Source organism: Cryptomeria japonica, chromosome 1 (genome assembly GCF_030272615.1).
Source record: "Cryptomeria japonica chromosome 1, Sugi_1.0, whole genome shotgun sequence".
In the NCBI taxonomy this organism is placed as follows: Eukaryota; Viridiplantae; Streptophyta; class Pinopsida; order Cupressales; family Cupressaceae; genus Cryptomeria; species Cryptomeria japonica.
Window position 1 is genome coordinate 120,850,371 of NC_081405.1, and position 19,838 is coordinate 120,870,208.

Consider the following 19,838-nt stretch of genomic DNA (forward strand, 5'->3'; position numbering starts at 1 on the left):
CAAATCTTGGAAATTGTCCCAAATCCTAGATTGCATCATAAGCCTACTAGTTTATCCTTGAAACAAAAGATCCACTGGGGGCATGATCCTCTTCATCCATATCTGGGCCAACAACAGGTTAAAAAGTTGCAGCAAGGGACAGCATTATTGGTTGGTTGAAACCTCAAAAGGAAATTCAAAGCACCTCTTCTCTAAAACTCAGCTCAAGGAAGTACAAAAAAAGCTGAAGCAGAAGTACTTTCATAAAGTATTGCCTTGCAACAATGGAAACCATCTAGTCAGCTTTATGTTGCAACAAGGAAGAAAAATCCTGGGGACTAAAATCCACAATGCTTTGGCTTGAGGGCAATAGGAACACCAAATATTTCTTTAAGAAAAGTCAGTAGCAAAGGAATGCAAATACTAACTCAAAAGTGAAGATGGCTAAACATTCACTAAAGGCTAAATATCTGAACATTAGATCCCTAGACATTCACAAGAATGCCAAATTCTTGTAACAATTCTAGATGCTTCAAGATTTTTGGATTTAGTTTCCTGAATGAGAAGGATATCATAATTTTCAATTTTGTCTTGGGCTTGGAGGACAGTTGAGAAAATGGATTAATGGTGGACTGCCTTTTTTACAGAAAAAACAATTTCAACTTGGCTAATTGCTGCCTCAAAAAAGACTCCTTTGAGAGGAAGACTCTTAAATGAAGAAATATGGTAAAGGCTTGGGAGTTAATTTACACCAACCTTTCATGTGTGCCTGAAAACAGGCAACAAATTCTTATTTTTAAAGACCAAGAATTGCAGCTCCTAATGGGTGCTAGGTGGCAGCTTGTTGATTCTAGATGGGTGTTGTCTATGTAAAGTTGTAAACAAACATATGTACGAAAAGAAAGCAGGTTTAGGTAACATGGGAAGCTGTGGGATAAAGGAGACAGAGCAGTTATCTTTTCATACTTTTGCTGGTGATTATGGGAGTGTGACAAATAGCTAGAGAGGTTGGAGCAGTCTGAAAGCATTTGTATGACCCTGTTGCCAGGCTGTGTGCCTATGAGAACTTAGAATGTGAATCTGCATGTCTGAGTTGCTGCTATATATTGTTGTTGATTTTGCTGAATTTTATCAATTGAAATTTGTGTGGGGCTGTTAGGATTGATTGCCTTTCACTACGTTCTTGATCCTTGTCTACATCAGATATGATGATGCACAGCTGTCCAGAACCCTAGTAAATTAGTCAAATACATAAAGAAATACTCTAAACTTCAAGGATGAAATCTGCTCACAGAAGCCACCGAAAATCCAACAGAATTTAAGCACTTTGATGAGGCAACTCAGCCAAAAGTTCAAAGATTAAGAGTGATTATCATTTAAAACCCTATCACTGTCTTTCCATGAAAGTCTGAATTTTTGAATGACTCCCTTGTTGACAACAAAACGATTCTGCTGCAAACCATTGCTGATATCAATCACCCATAAATTTGCTTGAAATGCAATAACCCAGCCAAAGATCAATGAAAGCTCGCTGGATTTCTGATAGAGAACCTTGCTGTAGATGACAGAAAACTCTGAAGACCTGCTAGTAACAGCTGCTCCCTTACTTTTCTAACCACTTATGATTAGACCAATGATGGGCATGTCTCTGAGCTGAATATGCCACTTAAACTTGTTTCTAAATGTCAGGAGGAGATATTCAATGGTTGCTCAACTTGCAACCAATGAAAAGTGTGCATAGGCAGCGAGATAGGACATATAACAAACAAGTAGAAATTTTCATGACTTAAACCAGTTCAAAAGTGCTGGGTGGAGATGCACCATGGTAGAATGTAAGAACCCCTATCAAATGTTTTAGACTTCTAAATTTTTTTGACTTTTACTGCTCAAACATTTCATCAACACTTGCCAGAATATCAAACCAATACATATTTCTGAATTAATGTTTTAGAACAGCTGAAACTATCTTCATTTGACATTGGCATATTCACAAACACTTGCAAGCTTTGAAACTATTCATGGGCATTTTGACAAACAGTTGTCAATCGTTATCTATTTATCTTTAAGAATCATACATCAGCTGATTTATTATATGCTTTAACAAGAATACTAACCATGTCAATGGCTATAGCTGCTCAACCAAAGGTAATTTGAAGTTTTGAACATTTGAAACTCTTCTACTTCTCTTAAGAATGTTTCCAAGAGGTACTGACAATTTGAAAATATATTAAGTTGTTCCAGAAATTTTTGTAGCTGCCAGAACTGGTATAAAGCACACCAGGATCAAACAAAAATCTTCTAAAAATCTAAACCAAAGTTTTAAAACTCGGACTCGGCAAACCAAAAAATTGGACTCGGACTCGGACTCGTGAAAGACTCAGCAGAAAAAAAAACTGCAGTTTTACAAAAAAATATAAAGAAATTAATGCATTTAGAGAACATAAGAGCCATAATTGAAACATTACACATCATATGATCTCCAAACACTCAATACTTGAAATTTCATCATTCATACTCGTAGTTTCAAACTTTAAAATGTATAATAGCAGCATAAGTTTATAAATGTTTACAAAATACAAAATTACATATAATGATAATTCTAGATCTTGGGGGAGAGAGGAGAGACTGAGATAGAGAGTGGTAGAGAGAGGGGATAGAGGAAGAGTAATAGGGAGATAGATAGGTCTAAAATTCGGGGCAGATAAAGTGAGTGAGATAGAGACGGCGAGAGAATGCTAATAGGAGCCTATTGATTACTGAAATTTGACTGTCTGAAAATTTAAAAGATCTTCTAAAACCTAGAATTTGCATTATAATTCCTAGAGATCTGAAACCACTCTCAAACATCCTGTCAATATATACATGAAATATAACTTAAATGCCACTTATACTTAAATGTTATATTTCATGTATATATTCTGATGAAGAGAATGAGACTGACCTGAAAAAGAAAGATTTAGATAACTTTTTGACGCGTTTTCTGGGTTGCACGAGTCTAGTCAAAAGACTCGCGAGTCCAAGCGAAAGACTTGCGCGCCAGGACTCGCCTCGCAAGTCCATGGTGAGTCGACTCGTGGTGCCACTAGACTCACGAGTCTGTGGCAAGTCCATGAGTTTAACTATGATCTAAACCACACCCTGAACTCATTCGCTGCTCTTCAAACTGAACGCCTCTCCCAAGGCCCCAAAGAAATTTCTTAGTTCCCATGATTCCTCCTAAACTCCTCATATCATTTATTTTTCCTTGCTCAAAGTCTTCCAAAGGTGGCAGCTAGGAATATAGTATAGTCTCCAAAGACTTTTTTAATGAGGGCTGACTCCTTTTTCATGCTCTCACGATTCCTTATTCTCTTTGATTTGTTTTTAATCTTTCAATGACACTAAAGGTGGTGTCTAGCACAAGTGCACCCATTTTTCTTTTAAAATGCTTCAATCTTTTTAATACGACACACAATATCCTGATGCCAAAGCCAAAGCTCCAAAATTGGTCTCTAAATTGTTAATTACATGACAAACTTCATTAAGTGGTGGCAGAAAAAAGTGGACAAGGGGTTTTCAAATATGCATCGCTCCACCTATATGCTCATGCACCCATTAAATGGGCTATCCTTTCTTTTATTGTTAAATTCAAATACTTTGCAAAACTTCCATTCTTTAATTTTATGACAGTCTAGAGCCTTCCTTTGCCCTTCCCATTTCCCCAAATAGTTAGGTCGACTCCTTCAAAGTGTACAGCTTCATAAAGGGCTGATAAAATGGAGTCGTTGGGTAAAACCATTTGATAATAATTTTCAACCTCTTGAATTGAAAATTCCACTAAACCTTCAAAGGGAAATTGAAATATTTAGTTACAATTTCAAATCAAAAACTTCAAATGCTAAATCTTTAGCACTAAGGCAATTTCTGTATGAATCTTCCCTTGGTGGAATTTGAGGGCTTATGTTCCCAAATTCCAAATCTTTAGCACACGTTCAATCCCTAGTTGAAACCACATTGCCTTCTAGGTTTTTGTCCATCAAGAAACAATTGGGGTTTTCATCCCTTCAGTAAGAATTTAGCCACAGGCACAAAATCTCAGAAAGAGAAATAATCAAACTTCAAAATGAATTTTCTTTCTTCTCCTCATCCTCCTTTTATAACCCCAACGAAACTCTGGAATTTATATTAATATAAATTCACTTTTTAAATATTTATTTCTTTTTGCTCATAAAGCAACTTATAATATTTTATTTTATTTTGGCACCATGGAAAGTTATATTATTAAAATAAAATATTAAACTCAAACATAATTAATTGAATATAAGTTGCCTGAAAATATTAATTACATAGAACCAGGTTAGGCATGTGCTCTGAGTTTGTGCCATGGCAAATAAGGAGTTGCATGTGCCTAAGATCTTTTTGCCGCTTTATACAAACTTGGTGGAAGTTTTAAGGCCAAGCATGGCACATGATTAGCTCATTTGAACCCACTTTGGATGCTTGGTGGAAATGTTTGTTGGTTAGGCCATGCCTAAAGTATGTTGGGTGGAGCTGCTGATCCCTAAAGCCCATGTTTATGCTTTGGTAGAAATATTAGATGGTTTAGCCCTCTTAAAGTGTGCTTGGGCCATGTCTTATGCTAGGTGGGATCTTTGGTGGATCATAACATCAATGGTGCCAACTTTTGTCACATTAAGCTCAGGTAGAATTTCAGTCTACTATTGCAAACTTTTCCTCTCAACACTTAGATGGAATTCATACAATTTAAGCCAAAATTGGAACATTTTAAGATCTAAGTTATTGATGTGAGGCTAAAGTTTGGAGTGGCTTAGCCACTACTGGCATGTGCTTGAACCATTTGAGCCAGGTAGAAGTTTGGATCATTTTAGCCTTCTGTTTTGATTATGTTTGGTGAGAGTTTACAAGATTTGAGCCACTTTTCAAAAGCTGGTGGAAAATTTAAATGTTTAAGCCACCAAAAAAGTGTGCTTATTTACTAGTATAAAGTGGAGCCTTAGGAAGGTGATGCCAATGCAAGTGCATGCCATGGAAATCTGCTGTCTTGTGCCGTTTGATTTCCCCAATTTTGCTCTTAGACATTGCTCCTCAAATGCTGCAATCTGCTCTATCAGTTCCAACTCCTCTGCTGCTTTCAATATTTTCACTTACACCAGCATTGCTTCTTATTTGACTTGTGGCCTTCAATATTTTCATATACGTCATCATTTTCTTTTTACTAGAATTGTGGAAATCATCATTATCCTCTACAAAAAGTGTTGGTTGAAGCATCCACCATGACAAGATAACCTTGAAAACTAATCAAGGAGGACACAAATACCAGGGATCAATGCACAACCAATGACCAATTTGATGACAAATGAGTAAAAGGTAAGTACAAACGTTGAGTTTTGTAGGGGTGCAACACCACCCCTATACTTCTTAGCAACCCCCTAATTGAGAAGAATTTTTTAAGATATTGAGGAAACATTAATTTGCAGGTGTTCTTCATGAACAAATTGTTAACGAAGTAAAAAGAATGGAGCATTTTACAAAGAATTTCTTTGTTCAAAAGTACAACAGAAGCAATGTAATGAATAAATTCTATGGAGTACAATAATGCTAACAACCACCTATAATTTGGTATACTTAATGGTCTTCTGCTCTTGAGCAAAGCATTCTTGATCTAGTGGAGTTCTCATGTTTATTTGTACTAGTTGATTGATTCAGCAGATCCGTCCACTGAGTTAGTGCATGTTGGTGTATCTCATGGAATCAATAAATATAATGTCAGCATATTTCTAATTTAGGTTCGTGCAGGTGTATTTTGGAATGCTTGATGCTTTATTGGCAGCAGAGACACTCCCAGAGGAATACCAAGGCCGCACTCAAGTATGTTATTGTTTAATAACTTTTGAGTCTTGGACACATGTTTTGACATTACGTTTTTAGCTCTTTAATCACTCTTTTAAGAAAATTTACTTGCAATTCAGTTGATTCAAGATTTCATTACCTTGCATCAATTGCAGGACATTCTTTGTAATGATTGTGAGAAAAAGCAAAAGGCTCCCTTCCATTGGCTCTATCATAAATGTAGCACATGTGGATCATATAATACTAGGGCAATTTGAAGCTGGATCAAATTGTCTTAGCTAATTCTTTAAGTCCTATGCATGTTCAATCGTTGTACTCATCATTGGCATGGATTTTCTGTGCAGAATTTGTAGTTTACTTTGCCAAGAAAACAATTTTGACAGTGGAACCATTTCATTGAAATGTGGGAAAAGGATATGCAGTTTCAATATTTTTTGATAAAACTTAAAATGTCCAATCAACCAAATTCGTAATCAATAACTGATTGGTGCACAACACAAGGCATAGATTTTTCCATTCTTATGACAGACAAACTCAAGGATATTAGCTTGTACAAGTGACGGATGCAATTTGACTTTACCTTGGGGACTGAATCTGCAACTCGTTTTCCAGACAAAAGGCAGGGTCAAGCCAACATTTTAGTGAAAGGTGATTTTGGCATATAGCAACATGTGATGCATAAATCAATTATGCATAAGAGGGAATTTTTTAATTGTATTATTTCTGTTTCTCCACAATTTGCAAACTCCAAATTGTAAATATGCAGATGTATAAATCCATCATTTATAAGAAGCATTTTTTATAATATATTATTTCTGTTTCTTCTCACAACATTGCAAAGCTCAATTTGTAAATATGCAGAAGAGGCCGGAATAAAATATCAGTCATAATGTATAATGCATTTCTCAAAATATAGTGTCTTGGGTGTTTTGCTTTGTTGATTCCTAAATTAAAAGATTGAGGATGACAGAGTTTACTATAGGCATTATATTCTCTCATTCTTAAACAGTTTATGTGGGACTCAGTTTATTAGATGTACTCAGTTTATTAGATGACTCTACCACATACGACCAATATTTACATCATCTATATATTATAAGCATCATAACAACCTCTAATGACTTATTTGTTGCAAAATCGCAAAATTACAAAGTACATCCACTGTAAACATGGATCTCATTTATTTCATAAGGGTTCATAAATACTTATAGTAAGACTATGTGACAAACTACAAGTTGAGTGATAATTATTGTAAGTCATTGGAAACAGTAGCTTTGGTATATTATACATGCAGATTCAAATTTTCTCACTACTAAAGGTCAATTGGATGCAAGATGTTTTAGAGGTCTTGTATGGAAACTATTTGGAAATGTGTTGTCCTCATTTTTGTTTTCAAAAATGAAGGACCATTACATAATTTTTTTGTGAAAAAATGAAAATTTTACTCTATGGCATGCTTCCCGAGGCATAATTTCGACTAATCCTTGGATTGGCTTAATTCTCAGTCCATCCTCGAACTACGTTTCAAATTTCGTCACGTTCTGGATTCGTTTGCTATGTCTTTCCTTCAATTTCGGGTTTTTTCTCCCTGACTGCAGGTGGGAAATTTCTCTTGAATTGCAAGTTTTAATGATTTCCATTGTTTTGGTCTTTGTAGGGAAATTTTTGGCTAATTACAAGTGCACTTTATTGAAAAATAAAAACTTGTAATTTGCTTTTTATTTCCCCCTTGATGCTTTTTGGCTTTTTCAATTAAAATAGGGATTTTTTGGTTAAGTTACAAGTAAACTTGTAATTCTTTTCTAAAACCCCTACTTTAATGGCTTTTGCTTGTAATAAGGATTTTAAACCCCTATCACATATGTGCAAATGAATTAAAACTTGTTGTAGGGATTTTATTTTCCCTTTACAAGTAATTTTAAAACTTGCTCATCTCTCTCCAAAACCCGATTTTTGCCTAGGAATGTGAAAAAGTGACATTTAAAACTTGCTATTTTGCCCAAAAAAATCGATTTTCCATATAAAGTGCATTTTTGAAGGATTTTAAACATGTAATTGCATTTTAAAAACCCGATTTTGCTTTGTTGAGAGAAAAGTGACATTTAAAACTTGTTATGTTGCCCAAAAAACTTGATTTTCAACAATACATGCAATTTCGAACTTGCTATTTCCTTTAAAAAACCCGACCAGCAAGGAGAAACGCTTTTGTTGAAGATTTCAAGCAATTTTTCGTGGAGATTTTTTAGGAAAGAGAGGCATTTGGGATTCTTCCCTATCTTGTGCATTTGCAAACATCTTTCACACCATTCTAGGGTTTTGGATTGCTGGTTTCTTGGTGTCAAAAATGCAAACACGTTTTTACCAAAACCCACGTTTTTCTCTCCTAAGTCACCATGAATCTCCAACCTCCTAAGTCGTTTTTACTTGCTGAGGTAAGGCGTTGAAGTTTAAAGAGGATTCGACCCCTTCTTGTGCCATTTTGCTTGCATTTGTTACCACATTTTTTTGCCCTAGGCGTTTTGGGAAAAACGTGGCAAGGGTTTTGGGAGTTCATTCATTGCTTATTTAAGGGATTGTTTTCTTCATTCAAAGATTAATCATCTTGTTGAAGGAGCATTTTCAAATTGGAGCAAGGTATGATTTATTTCCTTTTCATGTTTCATTTTCTTGTTTTCTTGTTTTCTTATTTTTCTTTCTAGTTGTAAATTTGTAAATATGTTGTTCTTGCCCCAAAAATCGGTTTTTGTGAGAGAGTTTTTCCCCCTTCATAAGCAATTTTTGAATTGCATTGATCTTCCCCATTTTCCCTCTTTACTTGTATTCGGGAATTTAAATCCCGATTACAAGTTGGCTTAAAATCTTTGTTCTTCCCTTACGGTTAAAGAATTTAACCATTTATGGTTAAAATTCTAAGTGGAAAAGATATGAAATACCATTCTTTTCAAAATCGGGTTTTAAGAACCGGATTACATGTTGAAAAGTTCTTCCCATTTTTATCCATTCATGTCACCCATATCCGTACTTTCCATTTTCATCATTTTTCGCAAGTCTAATTCTCATTTTCCACCCATTTCTCCGTTTGCAAATTTACAAGTGTATATGCATTTGGGTTTTAAAAATCCGATTGCATGTATGCTCTTTCCAACTTGTATACTTGCAAAAATTTTCCCAAGATCCGAAATTGGTCAAAGTTAAGATTTCCCCATTCCCATTTATTTCCCCTTTCTCTCACAAAGTCGTGAAGTTCAAGAGTCGAATTTTTTCCCATTTGAATAAGGAAAAATGTTAGTTGTAGCTGAATATGATGTTGCCTTAACACTTTTAAGTCTTCATCACAGTATTCCAGGTTGGCCATCAATGTCAGATTTGCCGTCATCACTAATTCCAAAGAAGATGAAGTATAAATATGAAATTACGAAAACGAAGTTGCACCTTCCCAAGTTTCCTCTCCTTTGGATCGCATAAGAGATACAGAGATAGGGCATGTGGACATGTCAGAGTTTGTCAAGAGGGTTGAGGATCCACAAGATAGCAATATGCATCAGCTGTTGGATAGCCATATCCATCACGCATCTTCTTTCCCAGTGGCTGCCCTAGAACCTGAATTTGTTCTCGCTTGCGCCCATCACTTTGACAAGGAGACAAGAATCATGAAAAATGATGATGGCGAAGCAATAATCCGCCTTGATGCAGACACAATTGAGAAAGTCTTCAGAATACCTCCTACACCTGTTTACATGGAAATCTCCAAAGAGAGTGCTGAGTATTATGTGAAAAGGGAAAAAGACTGCAAACGTCATATCAACAGGTGGATCCATGGTCACGAGCCGCCTTTTCAAGATGGGCTAAGTTGTACCGCTGTGACTTCAAATGGAAAATAGTAGACATCATAACCCTCCTCAGCAGGATAACGGGCCTTGAACCTTCTAATGTTTTTGAGCCCTAAATGTACCAGTTCATCATGTTCATAAGGCAGTCCCATCATATATCATGGGGAGAAGTCATCAGCGATGCCTTGTGTGAACAACTTTCAACAGTCTCTTCCACCATGACTTTCTACATGAACTCATATTTGGTGTACTTGGCAGCATCGCTTAGACATTTTCCAGGTCTTTCTACCAAGGGTGATCGCTCGCTTATACCGGTATGGGAATATTATGATCAACTGCCTTTGAGATCCAGCATATTGCATTTCAGAAGAGTTCAAGATGCATTCTTCGGTTACTTCATGTGCCAGTTTGATAGAACTCTGAAGAACAAAAGGATATCAGATGAGGCATGGGAAAGGGTGAGTGAGTATGGATGCTTGTTTCTTCAATTCTCGACCTTTACCTATATGAGAATCGGATGTTATAGTGGGTAGCCATACATGCTCCCTAGATACCCAACCGATAAGATCATTCTTATGGAGTTGGGAAGATAGATCAGATAGATCATGGTTGTCCACGCTCATTAGTCTGTCAGACATAAGGTTGGAATGGGGATCTCTACAACAAACCCATTAAAAATTGGTCGGTATTCTCTTGTTACATCCGTTAAAGCCAAGGCCATGGAGACTGAAATGTAGGAAATTAAGCTCAAAAGGTTTAAGTCTAGAGCTAATTTTGATTACCAGGGTATGAAGGAGAAGATCAAGAAGTCCTTCGTGCACGTGCATCGCATTAAGGATATCTGGGTAGATCTCCGTACAGAGGTCGAAGTTCTTAAGATGGATTATTGCAGGCTCATTGTCGAGCAAGTTGTTGATTTGAACTTGGTGGATATTCCACAAGGGATGATTGACGATGGGCACATACTTGATCCTGAATATATTTCACGAAGGGTTGAGGAAGCTCCACTTCCTTTAATCCAATGGTCACACAAGGAGTGCATATCTATTCTTGAGAGATTTCAGCCTATCTTGGCTAACACCAATGCTTGGCTGAAAAGTAATGTTGTTAGATTCATAAAAATCAAGATTGGAAAAGAAGATGATTCTACGGGGCCTCTTAGACGTAAGTCTGAGATTCAAGTTGACAACAAGGCGCATCATCTTCGGGCACAAAAATCAAATTGCGAGTTAGTCGAGCAGTAGTGCTTCCTCCTGAGGAGGCGACAGTTCGTGGGAAGGAAAATTCACGGTTTCATGTTAAGGTGATCGATCTGGACAATCTAGAAGAAGGGCAGCAATCTGATGATGCTCCTAAGTCTCCAGCATCAGACTCGCCTCATGAGATCCCTCCCTCAGTTTCCACTGAGACGCCCCTTTCTCCTCCTGACTTGATTGTGGATGAATCTCCTTAGAATGTCGTTCCTATTTCAGCATACGAGCCGCCTCTTGATCATCAACAAGAGAGTGTGCTGGAAGTTCCTGAAGATACTCCTGCATGTATCCAGTTGTCAGAAATTGATACCTCCACTTCTGGTTTTGAAGAATTTATGAGGCAATTTTCATGCCCATTGGTTACTGAGAAAACCGTGGTCGCCATCCAAACGAATAATCCTCCCAGGATGACCACAGTTATTCAAGCAGAAACTGCTTCTCCTTTGCCTACAGCTCTTTTACTCCAAAAAGGAAGAAGCAAGAAATCTCACTTGATGCCTTTAATTATCAGCAACTTAAACAGTTTAGATCCAAGGTTGCTAAAAAGGCCAAGACTATCTCCAGAGTAACTGTTGATAGCAACAAGATGAAAGTAGCTGAAATTGTTGAACCCATTGCAGATAAGCCACTTGAAGAAATGTTGGCTGCTGATTAAAAAGTTACGAGGATAGAATTGGGTAAGCAAACACATGAGGTGATTAAACATGATGCTCAGTTTTCTATAGCTTCATTTGTACAACGGTGTGATGAACTTCTAGCAAAGAACGACAAGCTAGAAGAGGAAAACCGACAACTTATGGTAGTTGTTAATAAAATTACAAAACCTGCTGCTAAAGGGAGTAATCCCACAGGTTCTTCCGGCTCCCAAGAATCAATTCGTGGAGTCGAAAGGGTTGCTCAAAAGGTACAAGCATTGGATTCCTAGGTTGATCAACTTCATGATCTATGTGCACAAGTGATGAAAGATATTTTTCAGATGACGTTTAAGTTGGAAACCATTGAAGAGAAATTGGATCAGACTTCCGATACTTTCAAAAAGAATCTGGAAAGCGTTGAAGATAGTTTGACAATCTGGCATACCATGCCCCAACAACAATTGAGTGTTCTATAGGAGCATACCATCATCTCTTCCAGGGTCATGTACTTGGAATTTGAAGAGCTTCTGGAAAATAAGGCCCTTGTTCTTAAATCCCTCATTGAGGAGATTGGTGATGCAATGAGATTACGGGGTGAAGTTTTTCAAGATATTGTCTCTCATTGTGAAAAGGCCTCTTGCAACATAATAAGTCAGGATGGAGAGCTAATACTAGATGTCATGTCCCCTCCTTGATCGTTAATTATAATCTAAATGAAACAATTATTATTATAAACTAATACAATCAACAAATGATTATTTGAAATTATTAATATTTAATTATTAAATATTATTATTAATATCTATTAATATTTAATTATTAAATATTATTATTATTATTCACAAATTAATATTGAAAATTATTATAAAAAAATTATTTAGTAATATGTGAATCACATTTTATTATTAATAGAATTTAATATTGTTAATACAATTAATATTACTAATGCCCTCACAATTAATTTTGACAATTCCTTGTGTTACGAGTATGACACTTTTTGGTATGGCCTCACAACTTCGGAATGTGTAATGTACCCAACTTAACCTTACAACGTTAGTACTTCTTCAATTTTGTGAAATCTCTAAAAGAAACAAAATTGCAAAATGAATCGAAAGGTCATTAAAGGAAGTAGACAAAGAAATGAATGATCTATTACAATCATATCTTTATAATCCAGATTCTCTTGTGTTTGTGGCTCCTTGATTTGAGAATCCTTAATTTGTTGTAATATCCCTTATATTTTGAGCATTCTATTTGAAGAGGATCTAAACTATTTATTTTGTTCATTAATCAATATTCACAATAATTATTAAATAAATACTGATTTGTATTTATAATCACAAGCAATATTTATTAACTAATATTTCCAATAATTATTAATATCCACAATAAATATTAACTTGCATTAATAATAATTACTGTTAAGTAATATCTGCAATATCTATTAAATGTATTGCTAACCGGTGCTTGTCTTGATCACTGATTATATTTGCTAAACTAGGGAGTAAAACACATAATGGCAGACCAGATCTGACGCATGTCAGATCTGTCTGCCTTTGCAAACACTTAATTACCAATACAAGTATAAAAGAGGCAAGCTAAGTTGTGTTAGGAGATATAATAACTAAACAAGAGGGTAGTCTATCATATCCTCGTGTCACTAGTACTTGATTAAATAATAATATTTAATATCATGATTAATAATAATATTTAATTACTTTGGTCATCGATGATTGTTTATTCATTAAATAGAATGAATACCTAAATATTAATAAGACATCAATAAAACAAGATCGTTGCCACTAACCATTGTATCTCTTGAGCGTGGCTATTGACCACGAAAGAAAAGGGATAAATACGTCCAAAAGGAATTAGCAAAACATAAGGATAGAAAACGAGAATAAACTACTTCAATAATCAGACTGGCACTTGGAAGGAAGGCGCCCAGGTATGGACTCTCAGCAATATTCCGCACTATCCATATATATATCTAAATAACTGATTCCGGTAATAGTATTTACAGATCTCATACATATGTGGAAATAATATTCTGTATACTTGAATATAATTATATTATAAGGCTGTAACAAACCAAAGTCTGATATGCTTAGTCATTCTGGATTTCTGTGCACATTAATCTACATTCTGAAACAAATCTGTATAAACACATCACTGTATCAAATGCATATATATTTTTGCATACCTCGTATGGTGAATACCAATTATACTTGGAAATCTTATGTTAGAAAATACACTCAATTCATGTTGGTTACTTAGACTCAAACTATGTTATAATACTGAGAGACTGTTCTGAAGTAAGCATGATGGAAGGGGGAGAAATTATTATATATAGTCTGTGATTATAAAGGGAAGTCAAGTTGCATCACTGATGAGCACCATCAATCACATTAGATCAGAACTGTTATTAAATTACAGGCAGTGACATCCTTGTTCTTGGTGGTATGCATGGGGACATGCTTAATATATGAAGCACAGTAATGTTCTTACACAAAATTTATTAATAATATAATAATAGAATGATTATAATTATTATAATATTTTATAAGAATAGGTAATTGATAAATAGATAACTAATAGACATATAAATGATTTATAATATAATATAGTTCATTTATGTCAAAATCAGATTAAAGATTATATATAAACATATAATGTCTTAATAAGACACAAATTAAAATAATAGATTATAAAACTGAAAGAGCTAATTAGATAGTGAACGGTAAGAAGAATTATTTACCTAGTATAGGGGATGAACAATTTTATAATTGATAATCCGATTGAACTATGAAATATCCCTGATTTGGTTCATGGTTAAGATAGGTTTACTTCCTAATCAATCTAGTTTAAGTCATAAGAATATGGAAATAGATTAATTATGGTTAAATCAGGGCTAAACCTAGAAGGGGACATTACACTAGAAGAAGAAGTTCTTACAGATTTGCAGATAAGGATTCATAATGAATGGAGGAGCGATCAATTCTCAGTTGCTTCAATTCAAATATTGATGAAACACCAAATCTTTTTGCATGAAATTCAGTCCATCATGGAGAAAAACAACTTTGCGCTTCTTCGATGCCATGATACCATTGTAAAGACCATGGTTGTTGCCAAGAACACCCATGAACCGGATCCTGACAAACTACAAATGATCATCCAAAAGTTTGAAGGATTCATGTCTTCATGTGCTATAGCTTAAGTGTTTTTCAACACTTAGTTGTATTTTTCCACATTTGTAATCTTTAGTTGTAGTTTTTCTTTTAACAAGTTACATGTAAAAGTCTTTTTGTAAAATGCAAGTTAAGTCATTACTTGCACTTTTGTAATTACAGGTAAGGCAACTACAAGTTGTTTTCAGTTAGGACTGTAGTTGGAATAAGTCTTAGTTAGTTATTGAATAAGTCTTGGTGATTGAGAGAATCTCTCAAGTTAGTTAGGATCCTCCCACCTTTTTCTCAAGGCTCCTCCTCTATAAATACTTGAGGGGTCTATTGTAATTTTTATCTTTTGGAAAGCAAGCAAAAACTTTGTCAAATTTACAGCAAAGAAGTCTTTGAGCTTTCATGTGTAAATTTAAGAATTGAAAGGAATAGAAGGCAATTGCTCAAGCTTTGAGTCTTTGTGCTACATACTTGAGTTTGTGTTCTATATTATATTTCTTGCAAGTGTTTCTTAAAGAGCTTAATCACATTTGATTTGCAGTCTTTGTGCTGCAAGTAGTTGAGGTTAATATAGATTAAAATAAATATTTTGTTGAGAGAAGTTGTAAGTCTTTGTACTTTCACTTGTCCTTAGGAGAATTTAGGAGCATATTTTGTGAGAAATAGTTGTGTCTTTGAGCTTATACTACTTCCCATTGTTTGAAGTAGAAAAGAATAAGATATTCCAGTCTTTATGTTGTTATAATTTGTTTTTGATAGAATTAGTATAGAAAAGGGTAGATAGGACTTCATATAATCAAGTCTTTGAGCTTGATATTGTTGTCCTATCCCGAAGGAAGTGACGGAAGTCTTTGAGCTTTCAAGAAACTTCATTTCAAAAGTTGGTACTGCTGTTTTATATCGAATCACTATCACTTTTTTGTGAAGAGAAAATGATATTGTCTTTCTTGAAAGAAGAAGAAAGATTGTTGTCCCATCCTATTTTATTTTCAAAGTTGTAATTAAACAGGGGGAGCCTTCGCTTAATTAGGAGAGTTTTACTCACACGCTGTGGTCGAAACCACAATTTTGTATATTTCTCCAAGTGCACAAAATTTTCAACCAACAAAATGGATTGTTAGCTTTGAATCATGGTCACTTGTGATTACAATTCAATTGTAAACAATCTTAAAATCATGGTTAGTTACAACCTTGATTGAGGATACTATTTACACTTCAAGAATGAAACCTATTTCATACTAAATCACACATAAAAGCTTTCATCTCTAAGTAGAAAATGAATTTTTTTCTATATTTTAATGTTTTATTGATTATTTTTGTTGATTGGTTGATTTGAAGTTGAATCTAGTTACCGAATCTTTAGTAGGCCCTGGCAAACAGCTCGGCACCAATAAATGTTTGAAATATACAATCGTCGGCTAACCTTATCAAATGGATCATTGTAATGTGCCCTTCTCGATGATGTGCTTTCAATGGTCCATTGACCTATTCTTGAGACCCGTAGGCTATGTGGAATGAAGAATTAGGGTTTCAAACGTTGGTGAGCCGAGAACTTACTATTTTTAGTAAGTTAGGGGTTGTCTGTTTGGATGATGTTGTCCTACTGAGCTTTCCATGCTTTGTCATTGGGTGCGAAGATCATGCTTTTCGGAGCAGTAATTCATGACTTACTATTTTTAGTAAGTGGGAGTATGGAGTATTTATATTTTTGGCAGTAGACAGGGTCCTGGTCCTGCAACAGTTCTTTGGTCTTATTTACTCCGCTTCATCTTGGTTTCTGTTAATGATCAATATGGAAGTCATAAGTAATTTAATTAAATATTATTTCCTTGTCAAAGGTTTAATATTTAATATTTGCAGTTACTGATTAATTGTTAAAGATTACTTAGGGAAAAATAAGTAATTGATATTCATGTGTTATTTCCTAAGTCAAAGTGCGAAATTGTTTGTGGCAACTTAGGAGGATTAAACATCTTTTGTTTGATGTTTAAAATTGCAAAAAAGACACCACCTAAGGAAAGTTCGAACTTGCCTAGGGAAGGTAAGTGGACGCCATGTTGGTGGGGAGACATAAGGCGAAATGAAAGTGAATTTGAATGGAGTTTGGTGCCATTTGCATTTGCATTTGGGAAGGCGTGAAGTTATAAATATGAGCCTTGGGCTCTCATTTTGGTCATCTTGAAAATTTGCATTGTTATGTTGCCGGATTGGCGTCAGAACTTTGAAGCTTCGGAGTGCGGCTCCATAATACTTTCCAGTTTCGTACTTGAGATATAGTACCTAGCTGTGTACTTTAATCTATGATACTTTCATTGCATATTTCAATGTTTTTCGAGTTTGGAGTGAATTCTAGAGTTGCTGGTTTCCCTGTGGCTGAAGCACGTTTTTGTTCACACCTATCTGCCTGAGTGTTTGGTCATTTTGGGTATTGGCTCAATCATCCTTCCTGCTGTTGGCGATTCATATTGTAAGTTTGTGGCACCTTTCATTGAGTATTGAATTTATTAAAGCAAATCGAAAATACTTAGCTAGGAGTGGGTTTTAGAGGGTGCATTGGGATGCGTGCCAAATAATGTGGGGGGTTTTGATGGCTTTCTTTTGGTTTGTTTTAGTCGCTGCTATTCTAGTGTTGATTTGGGGTAGTTTGAGTGAGTATTGAGAGAGATATGAGTAATTTAGTGGGTTTACAGGCTATTGGTTATGCATTTCCAGCTTGTTGTTTTTGATGTTAGAATAGTTTCATGATCATTATCTTTTATGTTCAGCATTATTCTTCTACTCTCATTTTCCCTTTTATTGTAAGGTTAAGTAGTAGTAGTACTACTACTAACCCATTCTGGATTGTAAATTCTCATCTCGCTGAAAAGTGGAAGAGGTTGGCTTGCTGCCTACATCTGTTAAATTGTAATTCAATCCTCCCGTTGCATAAGAGGTCGAGTGATGTTGGTTGTAATCGTCCTCCCGCTGCATAAGCAGTTGAGTTGAGTAATTTGTAATTCAGTCCTCCTGCTGAAATACTGCGGTCGAATGATTTGTGTCTACAATATTGTTCTCTTGGCTGGTTCACCGCCAAGTTCCTTGCTTTCCCACTGGATAAGCGGAAGGTGCTGGCTTGCCGCCCAGTATTGTATTTGCTTTATCATTTCCTGCAGATTTGTGAGCTAACGAGCCTCTTATCACCGTATGCTCTCACCTTCCCACATTGGGCACTTGGTGATCAGAAAGTGGAAGGGTTGCATTTTCAGCAAGCTTTGGGTTTATGTTTCCTAACCTTAACGGGTTATGTGTTGGTTGGTAATTCTTATTGCTCTTAAAAACAAAAAAATTATCCGGGATACTACAATCATTCCTCTTATATGTGCTAACTTTTAGGACAAACCATACGGCTGATGTTAGTGCTGACAATAACAAGGAACAAATCATTGACTAGATTAATTCTCACCTTTTGTTACTTGAATTTCTGCTACTTTGTGCAAGAGCTGCTATTTGACTGAGCTTTTGCATTGACGAAGAATTACTGCTATGTTGCCTCGTTTGACTATTTTACAGTTAGCTTGCTTGAGTTAACTAATTTTGACATTTCTACCTATTCCATTGATTTAGAGATACATTGGATAGTCAATATGTAGTTGACTAAGGAAGTCACAAGGTATATGGACCATAGTAGCATTACACTCCAAAAAATCACGGTTAATCCCGAGTAATTGTGACGAGTCACATTTGCCATGCCATTTTTCAAGCTTTTCCTGACTTTTTCTAAATGTAGTTCTGAAATGTTTTTCCATAAATAATCCTGTTTTTGGATTTTTGGCATATAGTAGCAGAAAAATTAGACTATAGGAAGACCGGAAATTTTTTAGTTTAGAGTTCATGCTAGGGCAATTAAAGTTTGTTTTAGAGTTGGAATTTTAAACACTAATGAGTTTTTTTATTTTAATTTATACCCTATTGATTCTTTAGGTAAAAAACATGGATTTTCCACACAACATTATGCTTCATTATGGTGGCACTCACTTTGTTTGGACAAGCCTTTTATTTTTTATTTTTGTTAACTCAAGGGTATCCCCGCAACCCAACCAAGTGCCCAACCTACCTTGCCTTGGTCTTACTTACTGCCAAGTTGGACCCAGGAAGGGGCGAGCTGAGGCGAGACTAATCCCTTGGGGATGCACATAATCCATCGTATAAGTAAAATATTTTTTTCAAAAAGTTGTCTTCTTTTATAATTGGATTTTTTAATGTACCGTGTTTATTTCTAGTCTCCATACATAATATTTTTTTTTCTCAAGATAAACCTAGTTTAGGTCCAAGAACCGTAAAAAGAATAGGAGAGAAAATTTGCCAAAGCACGAGATAAACTATTCACAGACTTAGAAGCTCACAGTTGCTAAGATAGAGCTCAAACAAATCAAAACGACTAAGAAAGATGGAGGAGACCAAACCGAACAGACAACAACAACTCAACAAAGACCAGAAAACAACAACTAGCATCCTTTGTCAAGGAACAACACCATCTTTTAGCCACATGATATCATCTTGTAACAACCTAATTGCATTCAAAGGAAAATCGATCAACCAAAGTTTGTCCCTAACACCTAAGTCACCACGTTCAAATTCGAATTCGAGTTCGACAACCATAAAATTCGGATGAAGTTCGGCAAGGGTAAAAAATTTGGAAAAAATATTCGACATTAAATTCACCTTATATAAATTTTAAATTTAAATCTAAGTAATATATTTCATAAATTATCAAAATAGTTTAAGATTGAAAAATAGATTTGAAATCATTATAAACAAATTAAAATAATAATCAATTAAATATACTAGATATTAATTTTTAATATAAATTAAAATTACAAAACAAAAATTAAATATCCTCGTCACATTAAGTAAATAAAGCATTAATATCCTCCTTACATTAAATTTATTTATTGTTTTATTTTATAAATAAATGAGGATATTAATCCTTAATTTTAATAATTGATTAGATAAAAATCCAAATTATAAAACAATAAATAAATTAAATCCTCCATACATTAAATGGAAACAATAAATAAATCAAACATTAATGTCAGGGAATCCTAATAAAAAAATTGCACTGTGAATGCAAGA

At 35.0% G+C, this 19,838-nt stretch overlaps 1 protein-coding gene across 8 annotated transcripts in view; it reads left to right on the forward strand.

Moving 5' to 3' along the window:
• The window catches only part of LOC131026812 (zinc finger protein BRUTUS), a 101,920-nt gene extending 95,284 nt beyond the window's left edge, over positions 1 to 6,636 (forward strand). For 7 of the 8 annotated variants that reach the window (XM_057956792.2, XM_057956790.2, XM_057956794.2 and 4 more), the window contains 2 exons: positions 5,776 to 5,847; positions 5,985 to 6,636. In XM_057956792.2, the coding sequence (XP_057812775.2) occupies positions 5,776 to 5,847; positions 5,985 to 6,086 (174 nt within the window). In that variant the 3' untranslated portion in view covers positions 6,087 to 6,636. The remainder of the gene's footprint in view (positions 1 to 5,775; positions 5,848 to 5,984) is intronic. The other variant, XR_009102389.2, reaches the window with a different exon arrangement.
• The last annotated feature ends 13,202 nt before the right edge of the window (positions 6,637 to 19,838 follow it).